The sequence below is a fragment of the Nerophis lumbriciformis genome, linkage group LG37, assembly GCF_033978685.3.
Source record: "Nerophis lumbriciformis linkage group LG37, RoL_Nlum_v2.1, whole genome shotgun sequence".
Lineage (NCBI taxonomy): Eukaryota > Metazoa > Chordata > Actinopteri > Syngnathiformes > Syngnathidae > Nerophis > Nerophis lumbriciformis.
In genome coordinates this window covers 23,895,495-23,915,000 of record NC_084584.2, presented here as the reverse complement: position 1 = coordinate 23,915,000, position 19,506 = coordinate 23,895,495, and the positions used below count along the sequence as shown (strand labels likewise).

Below are 19,506 nucleotides of genomic sequence, written 5' to 3'. Positions count from 1 at the left end.
GTGTGGGAAATATGATGATGAATGTAAAGTAGTGTCCTGTAATTAGCGGTTACATCTCTAATCTTTCCAGCTCACTTTATTCGTTCGAACGACTTCACTGATGGACTCTTTTGAAGTGCAGTTTTTAGACATTTTCCTTTGGGGAATAATGCATAGATAATGATGAGAAATACAAACGTACATTTAAGTAGTGATGGCTAAATGAGGCCTCAGTGAGTGTGCGGCACACTCACTAGCTGTATTGATACTGCACTGATACTGTTAGTTTCATTATGTGCATCTACTGGATTAACAATGTCACTACATTTGACTTGTACATAAAATGAATCGGTAGAAAATATAAATGCTAAAGTTTTTTTCGACGTGCCAAATAGTAAACGGGAAAAGAACATTTACCATATTTGGCGACACAGTTTGGTGCTTCACCATCAGCAGCACATGTTTTTTTCTTAAAGTTACACACACCGAGGGACACAGTATTTACTTCTTGTGTTTCATAATGCTGCAATATGGTTTGATCCATCACTACTTCTAATATATCTTGCCATTTTTACACATTTTTCTTAATGTTTTTTTAATAGGTTATAAGGCAAAGAAACCGAGTAATAAGCTAAAAGCAATAAAATAAAATTTAAAAAATATTTAATAATATAACTGTAAAAAAAAAAATTAAACTATAAACCTTTAAAAAAATATTGGAGAATATAACTTTTATGATTATGCAACATTTAGTTAGAAAAATAATGCCAACATGTATAATAGAAAGCGACCCAGCAATAAAGGAATACTGTAGGGTCATGGTTAAAAAAAAAAAAAAAAAAAAAAAAAAAAGGAATATATTTTTTTAAATACAGGGAAAAATGCTTTCTTTTTTATTTTTAAGCTTTAATAACACAAAATAAATTTGAGAAGAATTTGACCTTGACTTGGGTTTAACTTTTTTTAATTATTATACGACAATTTTGTTCTCGTAAAATGTGTATTTTGTTCCTTTAAAATGACTTTTATTCTCATGAATTGACCACGTTGTTACTATTTCATCTTTACAATATGACCCCTATACTAATTTCTCCAAGACAGCAGGTTAAATTATAACTATTTTTTAATAAATAAATTAATCAAAACAACTCTTAATTATAAAACGTATATACATTTTGTAAGTATTTATTATTTTATTTATTGTATTACTTTTTTTTTAATTTGTAAATGTTTTTCCCTAATTTAGATGGTGAAAGGTTTTGATAAATTATATATATTGTTTTAATCCTTACCAGTATATATTTTTTGGGGCGAGACACATTTAGAGTTTTAATTACTAAATTAGTTTTTGAAGAAAAAAAATCCCAGGAAAATAATATAATATTTGTATTCTTTATTTGTCTAGGATTAGGTATAAAATGTAAGTATTTTAAAAAGTGCCAAATGATAAAATGAGTGTCATTCTAGCTCATAAAAAATATTACTATTTGTTATCAACAGGGTGACCACCATACAAATTGTTCACAGCCAGCCAGTTAAATCATATTTGTTTTTAATTAAAAACAAAATCTTAATACTCACACTTAAAATACATTTTTATTTTTATTATTGTTACTTAATTTTTTTGTATTATTATTTTTTCTTTCGTAAATGTTTTTCCTAATTTTGATGGTATAAATATAAATTAAAAAAAATCCTGAAAAATATATTTTGGAGAAAAATACATTTTTATTAGTAATTTAGTTTTTCAAAGATTAAATCCCAGGAAAATAATACATATATTTTGTACTATTTAATTGTCTAGGATTAGGTATAAAATGTAAGTATTTTAAAAAGCGCCTAATGACAAAATGCACCATTATTGAGCCTTGGGGGAGGTCTGATCGCCCTACTGAGTGTCATTCTAGCTCATAAAAAAAGAAAAAGAAAAGAAAAGTAATATATATAATTTTTTAAATACAGTGGGAAATACTTTATTTTCCTAAATCATATTATTATGAAAAAATGGGGGAAAATTAAACTATTTTTGTATTCATACCCAATATTTTACAATTTTTTTCTCGTAAAACTATAAATTTGTTTCTTTAAAATGTCAACTTATTCTCATAAAATTACTGTCATTACTATTTGTTATTAACAGTATGACCACCATACACATTTTTCACAGCCAGCCAGTTAAATCATAATTGTTTTGAACTAAAAACAAAATCTTAATACTAAAACTTAAAATAATTTTTATTTTTATTATTGTTCCTTAATTTTTTGTATTATTATTTTTTCTTCCGTAAATGTTTGTCCTAATTTTGATGGTATAAATATACATTTAAAAAAATTCAGAAAAATATATTTGGGACAAAAATACATTTTAATTAGTAATTTAGTTTTTCAAAGATTAAATCACAGGAAAATAATATATATATTTTGTATTATTTAATTGTCTAGGATTAGGTATAAAATGCAAGTATTTTATAAAGCGCCTAATGACAAAATGCACCATTATTGAGCTTGGGGGAGGTCCCAGTGCCCTACTGAGTGCCATTCTAGCTCATAAAAAAAAAATATATATATATATATATATATATTTAAAAACATTGCTAGATACCATATTATTACGAAAAAATGGGGGAACATTAAACTATTTTTGTATTCATACCCAATATTTTACAATGTTATTGTCATAAAACTTTAAATCTGTTTCTTTAAAATGTCAACGTATTCTCATAAAGTTACCATGTTATTACTATTTTTTACACATTTTTCAGAGCCAGCCAGTTAAATCATAATTGTTTTTAATTAAAAAACAAATCCTAATACTAACACATAAAAGAAATCGTTATTTAATTTTTTGTATTATTATTTTTTCTACCGTAAATGTTTTTCCTAATTTTGATGGTCCAACGTGTTAATATAAATAAATTAAAAATCCTGAAAAATATATTTTGGACAAAAATAAATTTTAATTAGTAATTTACTTTTTCAAAGCTTAAATCCCAGGAAATATATCCATCCATCCATTTTCTACCGCTTATTCCCTTTGGGGTCGCGGGGGGCGCTGGAGCCTATCTCAGCTACAATCGGGCGGAAGGCGGGGTACACCCTGGACAAGTCGCCACCTCATCGCAGGGCCAACACAGATAGACAGACAACATTCACACTCACATCCACACACTAGGGCCAATTTAGTGTTGCCAATCAACTTATCCCCAGGTGCATGTCTTTGGAGGTGGGAGGAAGCCGGAGTACCCGGAGGGAACCCACGCAGTCACGGGGAGGACATGCAAACTCCACACAGAAAGATCCCGAGCCCGGGATTGAACCCAAGACTACTCAGGACCTTCGTATTGTGAGGCAGATGCACTAACCCCTCTCCCACCGTGAATATTTTGTATTATTTAATTGTCTAAGATTAGGTATGACATGTAAGTATTTTAATGACAAAATCCACCATTATTGGGGGAGGTCTGAGTGCCCTACACTGCAAAAATTCAGTGTTCAAAAACAAGAAAAAAAAATACAAAAATTAGGGGTATTTTATTTGAATTAAGCAAAATTATCTGCCAATAGAACAAGAAAATTCGGCTTGTCAAGACTTTCCAAAACAAGTCAAATTAGCTAACCTCAATGGACCCAAAAATACCTTAAAAAAAGTATATTCTCACTAATAACAAGAGCACTTTTCTTGGTAGAAAAACAAATGAGACCTTTTTGCTCAATATGTTGAAAAATATTCTTAAATTAAGTAAATGCTAGTGCCATTATCTTGACATAATGATATGCGCTCGGCATCATGATTTTTTTTTTCATGCTTGAAGTAAGAAATTATTACTTTAAAAAAGTAGTTTTATACTTTGCAACAGTTGATATTCTAGTTTCAAGCATGTTTTACTCAATATAGGTCATCAAATCTCAGCAACAAGCTGTAATATCTTACTGAGATCATTTAGGACCAAAAACCTTAAAACAAGTAAAACACTCTAACATAAAATCTGCTTAGTGAGAAGAATGATCTTATCAGACAGAAAATAAGCAAATATCACCCTCATTTGAGATATTTAATCTTACTTAGATTTCAGTTTTTGCAGTGTACCTACTGAGTGCCATTCTAGGTCAGAAGAAAATCGCATAAGTGGAAAAAAAAAAGGGAGTCGTGTGGCTTCTTAAATTAAATTGTGCTGCTATGGAACCCAGGAAGTGGTTTGTTGCTGCACTGGTCACGTGACCCAACATGGTGACAGTGGAGCCGAGACCAATGACGAGCACTTAGCCCGTCCCTCTCATCTAATGGCTGTTCCATCGCTAGCACATTGTGCACATTTTACAGCCCTCGCTCCACTCCAATCCCCAAAATACACAACCACCATACATCATCTCTAGAAGGCCGAAAAGACGCCACCCATCCTTCATTTCCACTGACTGAGAGTTAATGTCATCCATCATGCAGAGCTAGAGCCAAATAAAAGGACATTTATTTACGGCAGCGCAAAGGTCGACTTTAAGATCGAGTCGTGCAGCTATTACGCTCTTAAAAAGAGACTATAAAACAAAGTAAACACGGCTCATAAACACAAAGTAAAGCAGCAGAGTTAATATTCTATAAAGCAGAATAAAACATAAAAGCTACACATGGAGGCTTTTACGTGTGTAAACAGGTGTGTGTGTGTGTGTGTTCTGGCAATGCTTACTTAATGGGGACATCGCTCTGTTTACACAGTCACCTTTAGGGGACCTCTGACGGTATGGGGACAAAAAAAACAGGTTCCCTAAAGGGAAACCTTTTTAAATGATAGTCAGATCCATTCTGAAGAGGCCTAAGTGATTTTTAAGCTTTGGCCCATAAAACATGTTTACTGGTTAGTTTGAGTGGGAGACGTTTGCGTTCAATGTTGTTAATAGAGCTGCAAATCGATTAAAATCGATTATAAAAATAGTTGGCGATTAATTTAGTCATCGATTCGTTGGATCTATGCTATGTGCATGCGCAGAGGCTACTTTTTTATTATTATTATTTATTTTTTATAAACCTTTATTTATAAACTGCAACATTTACAAAAAGCTGAGAAACAATAATCAAAATAAGTATGGTGCCAGTATGCTGTTTTTTTCCAATAAAATACTGGAAAGGATAGAAATGTAGTTTGCCTCTTTTATCCGATTATTAATCGATTAATCGAAGTAATAATCGACAGATTAATCGATGATCAAATTAGTTGTTAGTTGCAGCCGGAGTTGTTGAAAATAACAAGTAAAAATAAAAGTTTAAATGAGTTTGTATTTTATTTCTGTGGTTTGAGGTAAGATAAGATCATCCTTTATTGATCCCACATCAGGGAAATTTGGGTTACTTTGTTTCCATGTTTCAAATATTGGTAAAAGAGAAAATACATTTTCTTGAAAAGTGAAGCATTTGTTATCCTGGCATTAGTAGTACTGGTATCCATCCTCAGTTAAAACTAATATATTTTTCCAAAAACAAAATCTGGTGTAGTGTTCCTTAGGATGACATTTTCATACAGCATAATTATAAAACATTATTACCTTAAAGCAGGCCTGGGCAATTATTTTGACTCGGGGGGCCACATTTAGAGAAAAAAATGTGTCTGGGGTGGCCGGTATATCAATTTTTAGGAACACTAATACAAAACCTCACAATAATGTCTGATTGAATGCTAAAAACTTTGACAGAAAGCCTTGAAAAACCTAATGGAATTTTACATTTTTCTATGAACGATAAAACACTGAATATTGACAAAATATGAATGTCACGCCCCCTTTCGATCGACATATTTTACAATCAAGTGAAACGCAACAAAAATGCAACAAGCGGTGAAATATGAACGCGAAGGGTACAAAATAAACCCACCTACAATCTGATACATCTGATATATCACTAAACTTTAGAACTTTGTTGTGAAAATCTCCTTCCGCGTCTGTGGAAACGCTTCCCACCCACACTGCTTGGTGCCTCGTCTGAGCTGCTGTGACGTAGATGACCATAGTAACTAATTAGATTACCATAGTAACTAATTATATTACCATAGTAACTGGTTTGTCATGCAAAAGCGCAGATTCCAACCATTGAAATACATTGCATAGTTGAAGACTTACGGTCATTAGAGAACATCACTGCACATCATAATGGCAGCTACACTTTCCATCTTAATGATCTAAAAAAAATTATTTGGGAATGTCCGGCGGGCCAGATTGAAAAGCTTAACTGGCCACCGGGCCTTAATTTGCCCAGGTCTGCCTTAAAGTATGATTCACATTCAGAATGTTCCATCCTTCTATATATGGTAGTTGGAGTTGCAGACAACTTCATTACTGCTAAATAGCAGTTTTCAGTAATGTCACAGAAGATGCAGGATTTGCTTTAACATTTAAGTGGTGAAACTTCCTATAAGAGGACAGCTGTAGTGCTGTATTCTGACCATCATGTCATATTTCATTTGAACTTTTTTAATTTATTTTATTTTATTTTTTTAAATGGTCCTCAGTAGTAGAAATTTGTGTGAATTATGCAAAATTATTTAAATTTGGTCCCCATGAACCATATTAACTCTTCGTCCCCAGGGTCCCCAGTAAGAATGATCAGCACATTACTTCATCAATCCAGAAATTTAAAGGGGAACATTATCACCAGACCTATGTAAGCGTCAATATTTACCTTGATGTTGCAGAAAAAAGACCTTTTTTTTTTTTTAACCGATTTCCGAACTCTAAATGGGTGAATTTTGGCGAATTAAACGCCTTTCTATTATTCGCTCTCGGAGCGGTGACGTCACTTTCGTCGGTGTGTTGTCGGAGGGTGTAACAACACGAACAGGGACGGATTCAAGTTGCACCAGTGGCCTAAAGATGCGAAAGTGGCAAGAAATTGGACGAAATTTGTTCAAAATACGAGGGTGTGGGGAAAGCCGACGAAATGGTCAGTCGTTTGTTCCGCACACTTTACCGACGAAAGCTATGCTACGACAGAGATGGCAACCGTCCCTTATGCCACCGAAGATGATCAAGAGAAGAATATCGACCCTAGCTTCCCTGGCCTGCTGACATCAACTCCAAAACTGGACAGATCAGCTTTCAGGAAAAGAGAGCGGATGAGGGTATGTCTACAGAATATATTAATTGATGAAAACTTTATTCATTACTCGCGGTTTTACGTAAATTATTATACATAAACTGTGTTTACCAATAATTTAGCTTAAAAACATTTATTTTTTTCAATCATTCGAGTACATTCGGGTAGTCTTGTGTAATGCAGTATTTTGTGTCTATTTAGGTATGGTTAACCTGAGTGCTGAAATCGTGGAAAAATATATGTTCTTAGCGCGCCTGAAATTGGGCTGTCTGCACTCTCAAAGTGCATGTTGTTGCCAAATGTATTTCATATGCTGTAAACCTAGTTCATAGTTGTTAGTTTCCTTTAATGCCAAACAAACACATACCAATCGTTGGTTAGAAGGCGATCGCCGAATTCGTCCTCGCTTTCTCCCGTGTCGCTGGCTGTCGTGTCGTTTTCGTCGGTTTCGCTTGCATACGGTTCAAACCGATATGGCTCAATAGCTTCAGTTTCTTCTTCAATTTCGTTTTCGCTACCTGCCTCCACACTACAACCATCCGTTTCAATACATGCGTAATCTGTTGAATCGCTTAAGCCGCTGAAATCCGAGTCTGAATCCGAGCTAATGTCGCTATAGCTTGCTGTTCTATCCGCCATGTTTGTTTGTATTGGCATCACTGTGTGACGTCACAGGAAAATGGACGGGTGTATATAACGATGGTTAAAATCATGCACTTTGAAGCTTTTTTTAGGGATATTGCGTGAGGGGTAAAATTTTGAAAAAAACTTCGAAAAATATAATAAGCCACTGGGAACTGATTTTTAATGGTTTTAACCCTTCTGAAATTGTGATAATGTTCCCCTTTAAAGACATGTACTGGGCAGTGGCCATTTGACCTCATTTTTTTTATGCTTCCACAACCTGTAGAAAGGGTGGTCCCCACAAGTGATGATCAAAAACTTGGTCCCCATTCCAAATGATAACCAGTATGTGTGTGTGTGTGTATATGTGTGAGAGAGAGAGCTGTTAACAGTTTATAGGCATCAGGTTGACAAGGAATACAGTATTAGCTATAGAAGTGCTGGTAATAAACAAAATGATATATACATCATGTTATGGAATATTACTTTTTTTATACACACAACTTTACTTGTGTGCATATTTTCTCCCGACTTTGAATGCAGTATTTAACAAGAGCGAAGCGAAGATCAAAAGCGTTCTTCTCGCTCTGCTTCAGGGCCGTCTTTGACTTAATAACTGAACAATCTCTGGTAATTATATTCTCAAATATTCATGGACGCTGTTTGGGGCCTTGGTAAGAAGGAAAAAAAAGTTGATTGCAAAGCAGAATATTAAATCAACACGTTTTTGTTTTTTTTGGTTTTGTCAGGTCTTCACTGATACTGTTTATGGAAAAGGGCCACCAAGTGTACATTTGAAAAGCCTGAACTGTTCATGTGAGCCACATTTGTGTCAAATGTTTTAATTAGAGATGTCCGATAATATCTTTAAATGCTTTAAAATGTAATATCCGAAATTACCGGTATCGGTTTCAAAAAGTAAAATGTATGACTTTTTAAAACGCCGCTGTGTACACGGACGTAGGGAGAAGTACAGAGCGCCAATAAGCCTTAAAGGCACTGCCTTGGCGTGCCGGCCCAATCACATAATATCTACGGCTTTTCACACACACAAGTGAATGCAATTCATACTTGGTCAACAGCCATACAGGTCACACTGAGGGTGGCCGTATAAACAACTTTAACACTGTTACAAATATGCGCCACACTGTGAACCCACACCAAACAAGAATGACAAACACATTTCGGGAGAAGATCCGCACCGTAACACAACATAAACACAACAGAACAAATACCCAGAATCCCTTGCAGCACTAAAAATAATGCACTTTGTGACTTCAATAATAAATATGGCAGTGCCATGTTGGCATTTTTTCCCATAACTTGAGTTGATTTATTTTGGAAAAACCTTGTTACATTGTTTAATGCATCCAGCGGGGCATCACAACAAAATTAGGCATAATAATGTGTTAATTCCACGACTGTATAACACGGTATCGGTTGATATCGGAATCGGTAATTAAGAGTTGGACTATTGGATATCGGCAAAAAAGCCATTATCGGACAACTCTAGTTTTAATGTATGCATGAAGTTTCTGCTGTTTATCCCCTTTTCTATTTTGTTTAATTGGCATCATCAGTATTGAAATATATATCATTTGAACCTGACATGTATAATTGTGTATGAAAGATAGATGCAATTCAAACAAGTATTCATTTTTTCAATTAGTCCCTCACTAATCGTTTATTGGTTCCGGGCCTGGCTGTGGTAATTGAATTTTAGCTAAGTAGACAATATTCATTATAAATAGAATAATTTCCTGGCTAGAGCATAAAAAAACAGTTTACAACCTTTTTAATGCAGTTTTTAACTTTCTGAGAACCGCCCTGAGCAGGGGTCCTTAACGTTTTCCAGGCCAAGGGCCACCGAAATGATGGAGAAGGGACCCCCTTTCTTTTCAGGGTGTTGTTAAAATCAAATCAAATGGAAAATAAACTGTAAAAATGTAAGCAAAAAGGAATGAGGAAAAGATGACATTTTCTTCCGAATAATAATACGCTTTGCAACCTACAATATAAACTTGACGCAGAATTTTGTCTTTGAATACATATTTTTGTTTTTAGTATTTTTTTTTTTTGGATCAAATAAAAAAATTACCCTACATGCTTTTGACTTTTTTGGAAAAAGTCAGGATAATCCTGTCCTGCCAACATATACAATTATGTTCAAATAAACTGCTTCTAAAAGGTACGTCGTTTGTATGCAATAATACCATATTAATATAATACAGTATAGCTGTCAGATAGGACTGCTAATCGCTAGCTGGCAACTAGCGCACTAATCGCTAAATAATCTTTAGTCGTTTTTATTTGAAACTTGCAGGTTACATGTTATTTATAAACTACACTGTGTTGGATCAATGTTTACATTTGTGGAAAAATGATAAACATTCTAAATAAAATGCATATTAAAAAATAGATATAAATTCACTGTGGTTACCTTTAGGGGTCGCAGAGCCCCTGTTGAAGACCACTCCTGGAGACATGAGATCACATCCATGTGCAGGTGAAACTGAAAAAAATAGATTATCATTTATTCCAGCGATTAGATTTACAAGGTGAAATATACGACGTAGGCACATAACATGCAACTCATGATACGTAAAGACTTTTTTTTTTTTTTATCAATTGCTTTATGAAAATCCTGAATTGAAAATCTCAGAAAATGTTAAGTTTTCAAAAACTGTAAACCGTGTTCATTAAAATGATCAAACATAGCGACATAGCTCACTTTGTATGTATCATGTTGCTTTCACATTTAAAGCTTTACGCCATATTCTAATTGATTGACTTTCACCTGTTTTCTGTCATCTTCATTACTGTCCTATAATATGGTCCGCTACGACTAAGTCTGACCCGAACAAACTGCAACTTGTTTAGAACAGAGCGGCTAGACTGGTACTTAGCGTATTTTTCGGACTATATGTCGCAGTTTTTTTCATAGTTTGGCCGACTTATACTCAGGAGCGACTTATGTGTGAAATGATTAACACATTACCGTAAAATATCAAATCATATTATTTAGCTCATTCACGTAAGAGACTAGACGTATAAGATTTCATGGGATTTAGCGATTAGGAGTGACAGATTGTTTGGTAAACGTATAGCATCTTCTATATGTTATAGTTATTTGAATGACTCTTACCATAATATGTTACGTTAACATACCAGTTGGTTATTTATGCCTCATATAACGTACACTTATTCAGCCTGTTGTTCACTATTCTTTATATATTTTAAATTGCCTTTCAAATGTTTATTCTTGGTGTTGGCTTTTATCAAATACATTTCCCCAAAAAATGTGACTTATATGTTTTTTTCCTTCTTTATTATGCATTTTCGGCCAGTGCGACTTATACTCCGAAAAATACGGTAAATGTTCTTTGCGCACTAATATTTCATTTATGCATTCACGCCTGTCCTGGTTGTCTGTTGAACAAAAGATGCATTGTAGTCTCCATATGTTCTTTCGAACTATCATGTTAGATCAATCACCAGATTACTTTTACAAACAGTTTTTAAAATCAACTAACACAGTGGTTCTCAACCTTTTTTCAGTGATGTACCCCCTGTCAACATTTTTTTAATTCAAGTACCCCCTAATCAGAGCAAAGCATTTTTGGTTGAAAAAAAAGAGATAAAGAAGTAAAATACAGCCCTATGTCATCAGTTTCTGATTTATTAAATTGTATAACAGTGCAAAATATTGCTCATTTGTAGTGGTCTTTCTTGAACTATTTGGAAAAAAAGATATAAAAACAACTAAAAACTTGTTGAAAAATAAACAAGTGATTCAATTATAAATGAAGATTTCTACACATAGAAGTAATCATCAACTTAAAGTGCCCTCTTTGGGGATTGTAATAGAGATCCATCTGGATTCATGAACTTAATTCTAAACATTTCTTCACAAAAAAATAAATCTTTAACATCAATATTTATGGAACATGTCCACAAAAAATCTAGCTGTCAACACTGAATATTGCATTGTTGCATTGTAATGAATGGAATAGCCTACTTGATTTGATGTTCAGTTTATGAACTTACATTCATATTTTGTTGAAGTATTATTCAATAAAAATATTTATAAAGGATTTTTGAATTGTTGCTATTGTTAGAATATTTAAAACAAATCTCACGTACCCCTTGGCATACCTTCAAGTACCCCCAGGGGTACGCGTACCCCCATTTGAGAACCACTGAACTAACACACATATTCATGACACTAGAAATGCCAGCAATGGCTATTTGGCAATTCCTGCTCCCAGGGCCAATCTCCCCAAACATACAGTCATGCACAGTATAGATCAGGGGTAGGGAACCTATGGCTCTAGAGCCAGATGTGGCTCTTTTGATGACTGCATCTGGCTCTCAGATAAATCTTAGCTGACATTGCTTAACACGATAAGTAATTAATAATTCCGCTGGTAATCACAGTGTTAAAAATAACGTTCAAAATATAAAACATTCTCATGGATTTTATACCATTCATCATCCATCAAGAAGTCGCGTTAATGGTAAGAAGTATTTTATTTATTATTGGTTAGCTTCAGAATAACAATGTTATAAAAAAGAATAAGAGACTTATTGTACTCTAAAAATATTGGTATTACTTAAAAATGCAAGCATTTAGTTGTATTCAGTGTTAAAAAATATTATATGGCTCTCACGGAAATACATTTTAAAATATTTGGCTTTCATGGCTCTCTCAGCACAAAAAGGTTCCCGACCCCTGGTATAGATGTTGGAATGGGTTGCCATCTCACATTAATCTCTCACAAAGTAAATTGTCATTCAAGACAGCCTTGAAGATACACCTATTGCAGCTGCCCACATGACGTGAATTTTTAATACTGATTTTAACTAGCTTTTTTTTACTCTTATGTTGTATTTTTCCTTTGTATAATGTTTGGTAATGCATGTATTCTTTGTATTTTTATTCTGTATGCTCCTATATGGACCCCAGGAAGACTAGCAGTCGCCTTGGCGTCAGCTAATGGGGATCCATTGAATAAACAATAAACCTGTGTAATGCAATACAGTAATACGTCTGATGCTGAGCCAATCAGTGTCCACGATACTGAACTGGTCTCATGCAGTGGTTAATACTACTGACATTTGCAGTTCATTTACCGTATTTTTGGGAGTATAAGTCGCTCCGGAGTATAAGTCGCACCGGCCGAAAATGCATAATAAAGAAGGAAAAAAACATATATAAGTCGCACTGAAGTATAAGTCGCATTTTTTGGGGAAATTTATTTGATAAAACCCAACACCAAGAATAGACATTTGAAAGGCAATTTAAAATAAAGAATAGTGAACAACAGGCTGAATAAGTGTACGTTATATGAGGCATAAATAACCAACTGAGAACGTGCCTGGTATGTTAACGTAACATATTATGGTAAGAGTCATTCAAATAACTATAACATATAGAACATGCTATACGATCTGTCACTCCTAACCGCTAAATCCCATGAAATCTTATACGTCTAGTCTCTTACGTGAATGAGCTAAATAATATTATTTGATATTTTACGGTAATGTGTTAATAATTTCACACATAAGTCGCTCCTGAGTATAAGTCGCACCCCCGACCAAACTATGAAAAAAACCTCGACTTATAGTCCGAAAAATACGGTATGTGCTTTTACTCAGCCAAAAATATTTAGAATAAAGAAAACTTTTTTCAAATACGACTCTATTCAGTTTTAAATATTTTTCTTCGCTGTACATTTTATAAAATATATTTTTTACCTATTTATATGATTTAAAGTGCTTATTTTGACACTAATATTTAAAAAAAAAAAAAAAGCATATTCTTCCACTGGCTTCTGATTGGCTGTGAGGAATCACATGGTCGCTACTGTGCGGCGTACACTGCAAAAACTGAAATCTAAGTAAGATTAAATATCTCAAATAAGGGTGGCTTATTTTCTGTCTGATAAGATAATTCTTCTCACTAAGCAGATTTTATGTTAGAGTGTTTTACTTGTTTTGGTCCTAAATGATCTCAGTAAGATATTACAGCTTGTTGCTGAGATTTGATGACCTATATTGAGTAAAACATGCTTGAAACTAGAATATCAACTGTTGCAAAGCTGTGTCATCAACACTCACAAGTATAAAACTGCTTTTTTAAAGTAATCATTTCTTACTTCAAGCATGAAAAAAAAAAATCATGATGCCGAGCGCATATCATTATGTCAAAATAATGGCACTAGCATTTACTTAATTTAAGAATATTTTTCAACATATTTCCTGGGATTTAAGCTTTGAAAAACCAAATTACTAATTAGAATATATTTTTCAGGATTTTTTATTTATTTATATTAACATGTTGGACCATCAAAATTAGGAAAAACATTTACGGAAGAAAAAATAATAATACAAAAAATTAAATAACGATAATAAAAAAAGTTTTTTTCTTTTATGTGTTAGTATTAGGATTTGTTTTTTAATTAAAACAATTATGATTTAACTGGCTGGCTCTGAAAAATGTGTAAAAATAGTAATAACATGGTAATTTTATGAGAATACGTTGACATTTTAAAGAAACAGATTTAAAGTTTTATGACAATAACATTGTAAAATATTGGGTATGAATACAAAAACAGTTTAATTTTCCCCCATTTTTTCGTAATAATATGATTTAGGAAAATATGGTATTTAGTAATGTATTTAAAAAAAAATACATATATTACTTTTTTCTTTTTTATGAGCTAGAATGGCACTCAGTAGGGCACTGGGACCTCCCCCAAGGCTCAATAATGGTGCGTTTTGTCATTAGGCGCTTTATAAAATACTTGCATTTTATACCTAATCCTAGACAATTAAATACTACAAAATATATATTTTCCTGTGATTTAATCTTTGAAAAACTAAATTACTAATTAAAATGTATTTTTGTCCCAAATATATTTTTCTGGATTTTTTTAAATTTATATTTATACCATCAAAATTAGGAAAAACATTAACGGAAGAAAAAATAATAATACAAAAAATTAAGTAACAAAAATATACAAAAATAGTTTAATGTTCCCCCATTTTTTTGTAATAATATGATTTAGGAAAATATGGTATTTAACAATGTATTTAAAAAAATAAATATATATATATATATATATATATATATATATATATTAGAGATGCGCGGATAGGCAATTATTTAATCCGCAACCGCATCACAAAGGTCGTCGCCCATCCCCCATCCACCCGAACTAACATTTTTTTCAAAACTGCACCCACCCGCACCCACCCGTTGTTATATATGTAATATAGACGATGCAAGGCATTAGTGAGGTTATAAAGCTTTTGCCTGTTAAAGAAAGGAGACTGATCCAATGCTGCAGAGACATTCAATGCGTGCCACGCTGTCACGGCCCAGATGCACACCAGTGCGCAATCATCTGGGAGCCGCGCTGAGCGCACCTCCAAGCGCGCTCGCGCCACTCAAACTGCTGCACGCAGCTGCGTTCACACATGCATCTGTAAGCCTTGTTTTAACATCCTGTGGCACTCTTCTGGGATCACGGCGGACGAAACTGCTCATGCTCAGGGTGTTTGTGGAGGTTCGGGGTTTTGCACAAATGTGTGCACCATGTTAGATGTCCCGGTTTTGTGACTGTCGTAGACATAAACAGCGTCGCAGCTCTTGCAAATCACGTAGCCAGCATTACTATCATCCTGATTTACAACCTCATAAAAACGAGTCCACGCTGAACTTTTCTGGCCTTTTTTTCCCCTGGTCTTTAGTATTCCCTTTTTTAGTTTGTCGCGTACCACGTTTGCTGCCGGCGTTGCCATCTCTTTTTTTTTTTCTTCTTCTATTGTGGCGTGCTGCAGGTGCCTGATGATAAATAATTGCCTGTTTCAAAGAGTGCTGCTCGTTTTTCGTATGTGGGTAACAACATTTAACTATGTATATATATTTCCGAATTGGTTTAACTGCCACCCGCTTGAATCTATTTAAAATCAAATTTTTTTTTATTTCAACCGCCCGACCCGCGGATAAAATCTAATTTTTGTTTATTTCAACCGCCCGACCCGCGGATAATCCGCGGACTCCGCGGTTGTGTCCGCAAACCGCGCATCTCTAATATATATATATATATATATATATATATATATATATATATATATATATATATATATATATATATTATGAGCTCGAATGACAATCAATAGGGCACTGGGACCTCCCCCAAGGCTCAATAATAGTGCATTTTGTCATTAGTCGCTTTATAAAATACTTGCATTTTATACCTTATCCTAGACAATTAAATACTACAAAATATATATATTATTTTCCTGTGATTTAATCTTTGAAAAAAAAAAATTACTAATTAAAATGTATTTTTGTCCCAAATATATTTTTCTGGATTTTTTTTAATTTATATTTATACCATCAAAATTAGGAAAAACATTAACGGGAGAAAAAATAACAATGCAAAAAATGAAGTAACAATAATAAAAATAAAAATGTATTTTAAATTTTAGTATTAAGATTTTGTTTTTAATTAAAAACAATTATGATTTAACTGGCTGGTTGTGAACAATGTGTCTGGTGGTCATACTGTTAATAACAAATAGTAATAACAGTAATTTTATTAGAATAAGTTGACATTTTAAAGAAACAAATGGAACAAGAAAAAAATTGTAAAATATTGGGTATGAATACAAAAATAGTTACATTTTCCCCCATTTTTTCGTAATAATATGATTTAGAAAAATACATTTTTTATTTTAAAATACCCATATTTTATTGAATTTTTTTCTTGTTTTTGAACACTGACGTATTTACTCACTTCCTGTTTCCTGCCTGCAGGGCGAGTGCTCCCAGCGCTGCTTCAACATCTTCGTGCTGGAGACGGTGTGCGTGGCGTGGTTCTCCCTGGAGTTCGCGCTGCGCTTCATCCAGACTCAGAGCAAGTGCACCTTCCTGCGCACGCCGCTCAACGTCATCGACGTGGTGGCCATCCTGCCGTACTACATCACCCTCATCGTGGACTCGCTGTCGGTGGGCGGCAAGCCGGCGGGCTCGGGCAACAACTACCTGGAGAAGGTGGGGCTGGTGCTCCGCGTCCTGCGGGCCCTGAGGATCTTCTACGTGATGAGGCTGGCTCGCCACTCGCTGGGCCTGCAGACGCTGGGGCTGACGGTGAGGAGGTGCACGCGGGAGTTCGGCCTGCTGCTGCTCTTCCTGTGCGTGGCCATGGCGCTCTTTTCGCCGCTGGTGTTCCTCGCCGAGAGCGAGTTGGGCGCCAAGCAGGAGTTCACCAGCATCCCCGGGAGCTACTGGTGGGCCGTCATCTCCATGACGACGGTGGGCTACGGCGACATGGTGCCCCGGAGCATCCCCGGCCAGGTGGTGGCGCTCAGCAGCATCCTGAGCGGCATCCTCCTCATGGCCTTCCCCGTCACGTCCATCTTTCACACCTTCTCGCGCTCCTACGTGGAGCTGAAGGAGGAGCAGAACCGAGCCCTGAGGCAGAAGCCCGACTCGCAGGACAGCACCAAGTCGCAGAACAGCGACGACTCGCAGGACGTGGACAGCTACCACGCCGCCGCCGAGTCCGTCGTGGCGTCCGCACAGCGGAGGAAGTCCATGGCTGCTCACAGAGCGCACGTCCAGACTTAAAGACACTCTCCGTGGAACTCAAACTGGACTCGGGAGTCACGACTGAAATATCGCCGCCTCAGCAACTTTTACCTATTCTAAAAAAAAATGAGGAAAAAAAAGACAAAGATACGTGTCCAGTTCCAAGGGAACTACACTTTTTTTTTGGAATTTTGCCTATCATTCACAATCTTTATGTAAGACAAGAACACATGCATTATAAATCATAAATAAATGCTAGTAAAAGTCAGCTCACAATAGAACCAATCTATCCATCAGTTTTATATGCATGCTGTAAGTCAGTGGTCCCCAACCACCGGTGCCGGTCCGTGGATCGATTGGTACCGGGCCGCACAAGAAATAAAAAATAAAAAAATTACTTTTTTAATTTAAATTTAATCAAAATAAAAAACACAAGATACACTTATAATTAGTGCACCAACCCAAAAAACCTCCCTCCCCCATTTACACTCATTCACACAAAAGGGTTGTTTCTTTCTGTTATTAATATTCTGGTTCCTACATTATATATCAATATATATCAATACAGTCTGCAGGGATACAGTCCGTAAGCACACGATTGCATTTTTTTATGACAAAAAACAAAAAAACAAACACCCCCCCGGTCCGTGGGACAAATTTTCAAGCGTTGACTGGTCCGCAGTTACAAAGTCATACTTGCCAACCTTGAGACCTCCAAATTTGGGGGGGGGGGGGGGGGGGGGGGGGGGGGGGGTGTATATTGTAGTGTCCCAGAACAGTTAGTGCTGCAAGGGGTTCTGGGTATTTGTTCTGTTGTGTTTATGTTGTGTTACGGTGCGGATGTTCTCCCGAAATGTGTTTGTCATTCTTGTTTGGTGTGAGTTCACGGTGTGGCGCAGATTTGTAACAGTGTTAAAGTTGTTTATACGGCCACCCTCTGTGTGACCTGTATGGCTGTTGGTCAAGTATGCCTTGCATTCACTTGTGCGTGTGTAAAAGCCGCATATATTATGCAACTGCTTTTTGTATGGAGGAAAAGCGGACGTGGTGACAGGTTGTAGAGGACGCTAAAGGCAGTGCCTTTAAAGCACGCCCCCACAATATTGTCGTCCGGGTGGAAATATTCGTTCAGTCCGATATAACGCCATGTTCTACAAAACACGGTCTTTGATTGATTGATTGAGACTTTTATTAGTAGATTGCACAGTACAGTACATATTCCGTACAATTGACCACTAAATGGTGACACCTGAATACGTTTTTCAACTTGTTTAAGTCGTGATCCACGTTAATCAACTCATGGTCGTGCCATAGACCCCCAATTTTTGCCCATTTTTTTTCTTCACCGGAGTCAACCCTGTCGTTTTTCACCAAATTATCGACACTGCATCGACCCACTGCTGGAGAGTGTGACGTGGGAGCACGGTCCACCAGTCACGTCACGTCACGCGGGGGCTGTGCACCAAACGCTATCGTCATCAGTGAAGTGAAGTGAAGTGAATTATATCCCATCACCAAAAATGATTCCCGGGCGCGGCCACCGCTGCTGCTCACTGCTCCCCTCACCTCCCAGGCGGTGGTCAAATGCAGAGAATAATTTCGCCACACCTCGTGTGTGCGTGTGACAATCATTGGTACTTTAACTTTATATTTATATAGCGCTTTTCTCTAGTGACTCAAAGCGCTTTACAATATCTAAGTTACATTTAAACCAGTGTGGGTGGCACTGGGAGCAGGTGGGTAAAGCGTCTTGCCCAAGGACACAACGGCAGTGACTAGGACGGCGAAAGCTGGGATCGAACCTGGAACCCTCAAGTTGCTAGCACGGCCGCCCTACCAACCGAAATATACAGCCCCAGTGACGTAAAGCAGATGCGGCAAAATGTTTGTTTACTTTCGAGATGCCGTCGCTCTTTTTTCCCCCCCCTTCTGCCTGCCTTACATCAAGAAGAAAACATATTATTGTATTATTTTGAAGAAAAACAAAAACTTTCTATGTTACGCGTGCTCGGGAATAATCGGGGTTTAATGGACCCCAACAACCCCGATATATCCAACTCTAAACTGAATATATGTAATGTAGTAGCATAATATGTAATATTCATATATGTTGCTCATTTTAAAGCAGCACTTAGTAACTTTTCAACCTTCATAAAATATTTTCATAACTTTTGGGATGACACATGGACTGACACCTAACCTGGGGTCTGTGTGGATCTCACTG

The 19,506-nt window shown here is 35.8% G+C and overlaps 1 protein-coding gene across 1 annotated transcript in view; it reads left to right on the top strand.

Annotated features, from left to right (window-relative positions):
• The window catches only part of kcng2 (potassium voltage-gated channel, subfamily G, member 2), a 43,283-nt gene extending 25,824 nt beyond the window's left edge, over positions 1 to 17,459 (top strand). Inside the window, exon 3 of the mRNA XM_061931570.2 lies at positions 16,509 to 17,459. Within this exon, the coding sequence (XP_061787554.2) occupies positions 16,509 to 17,321 (813 nt within the window). The 3' untranslated portion in view covers positions 17,322 to 17,459. The remainder of the gene's footprint in view (positions 1 to 16,508) is intronic.
• The last annotated feature ends 2,047 nt before the right edge of the window (positions 17,460 to 19,506 follow it).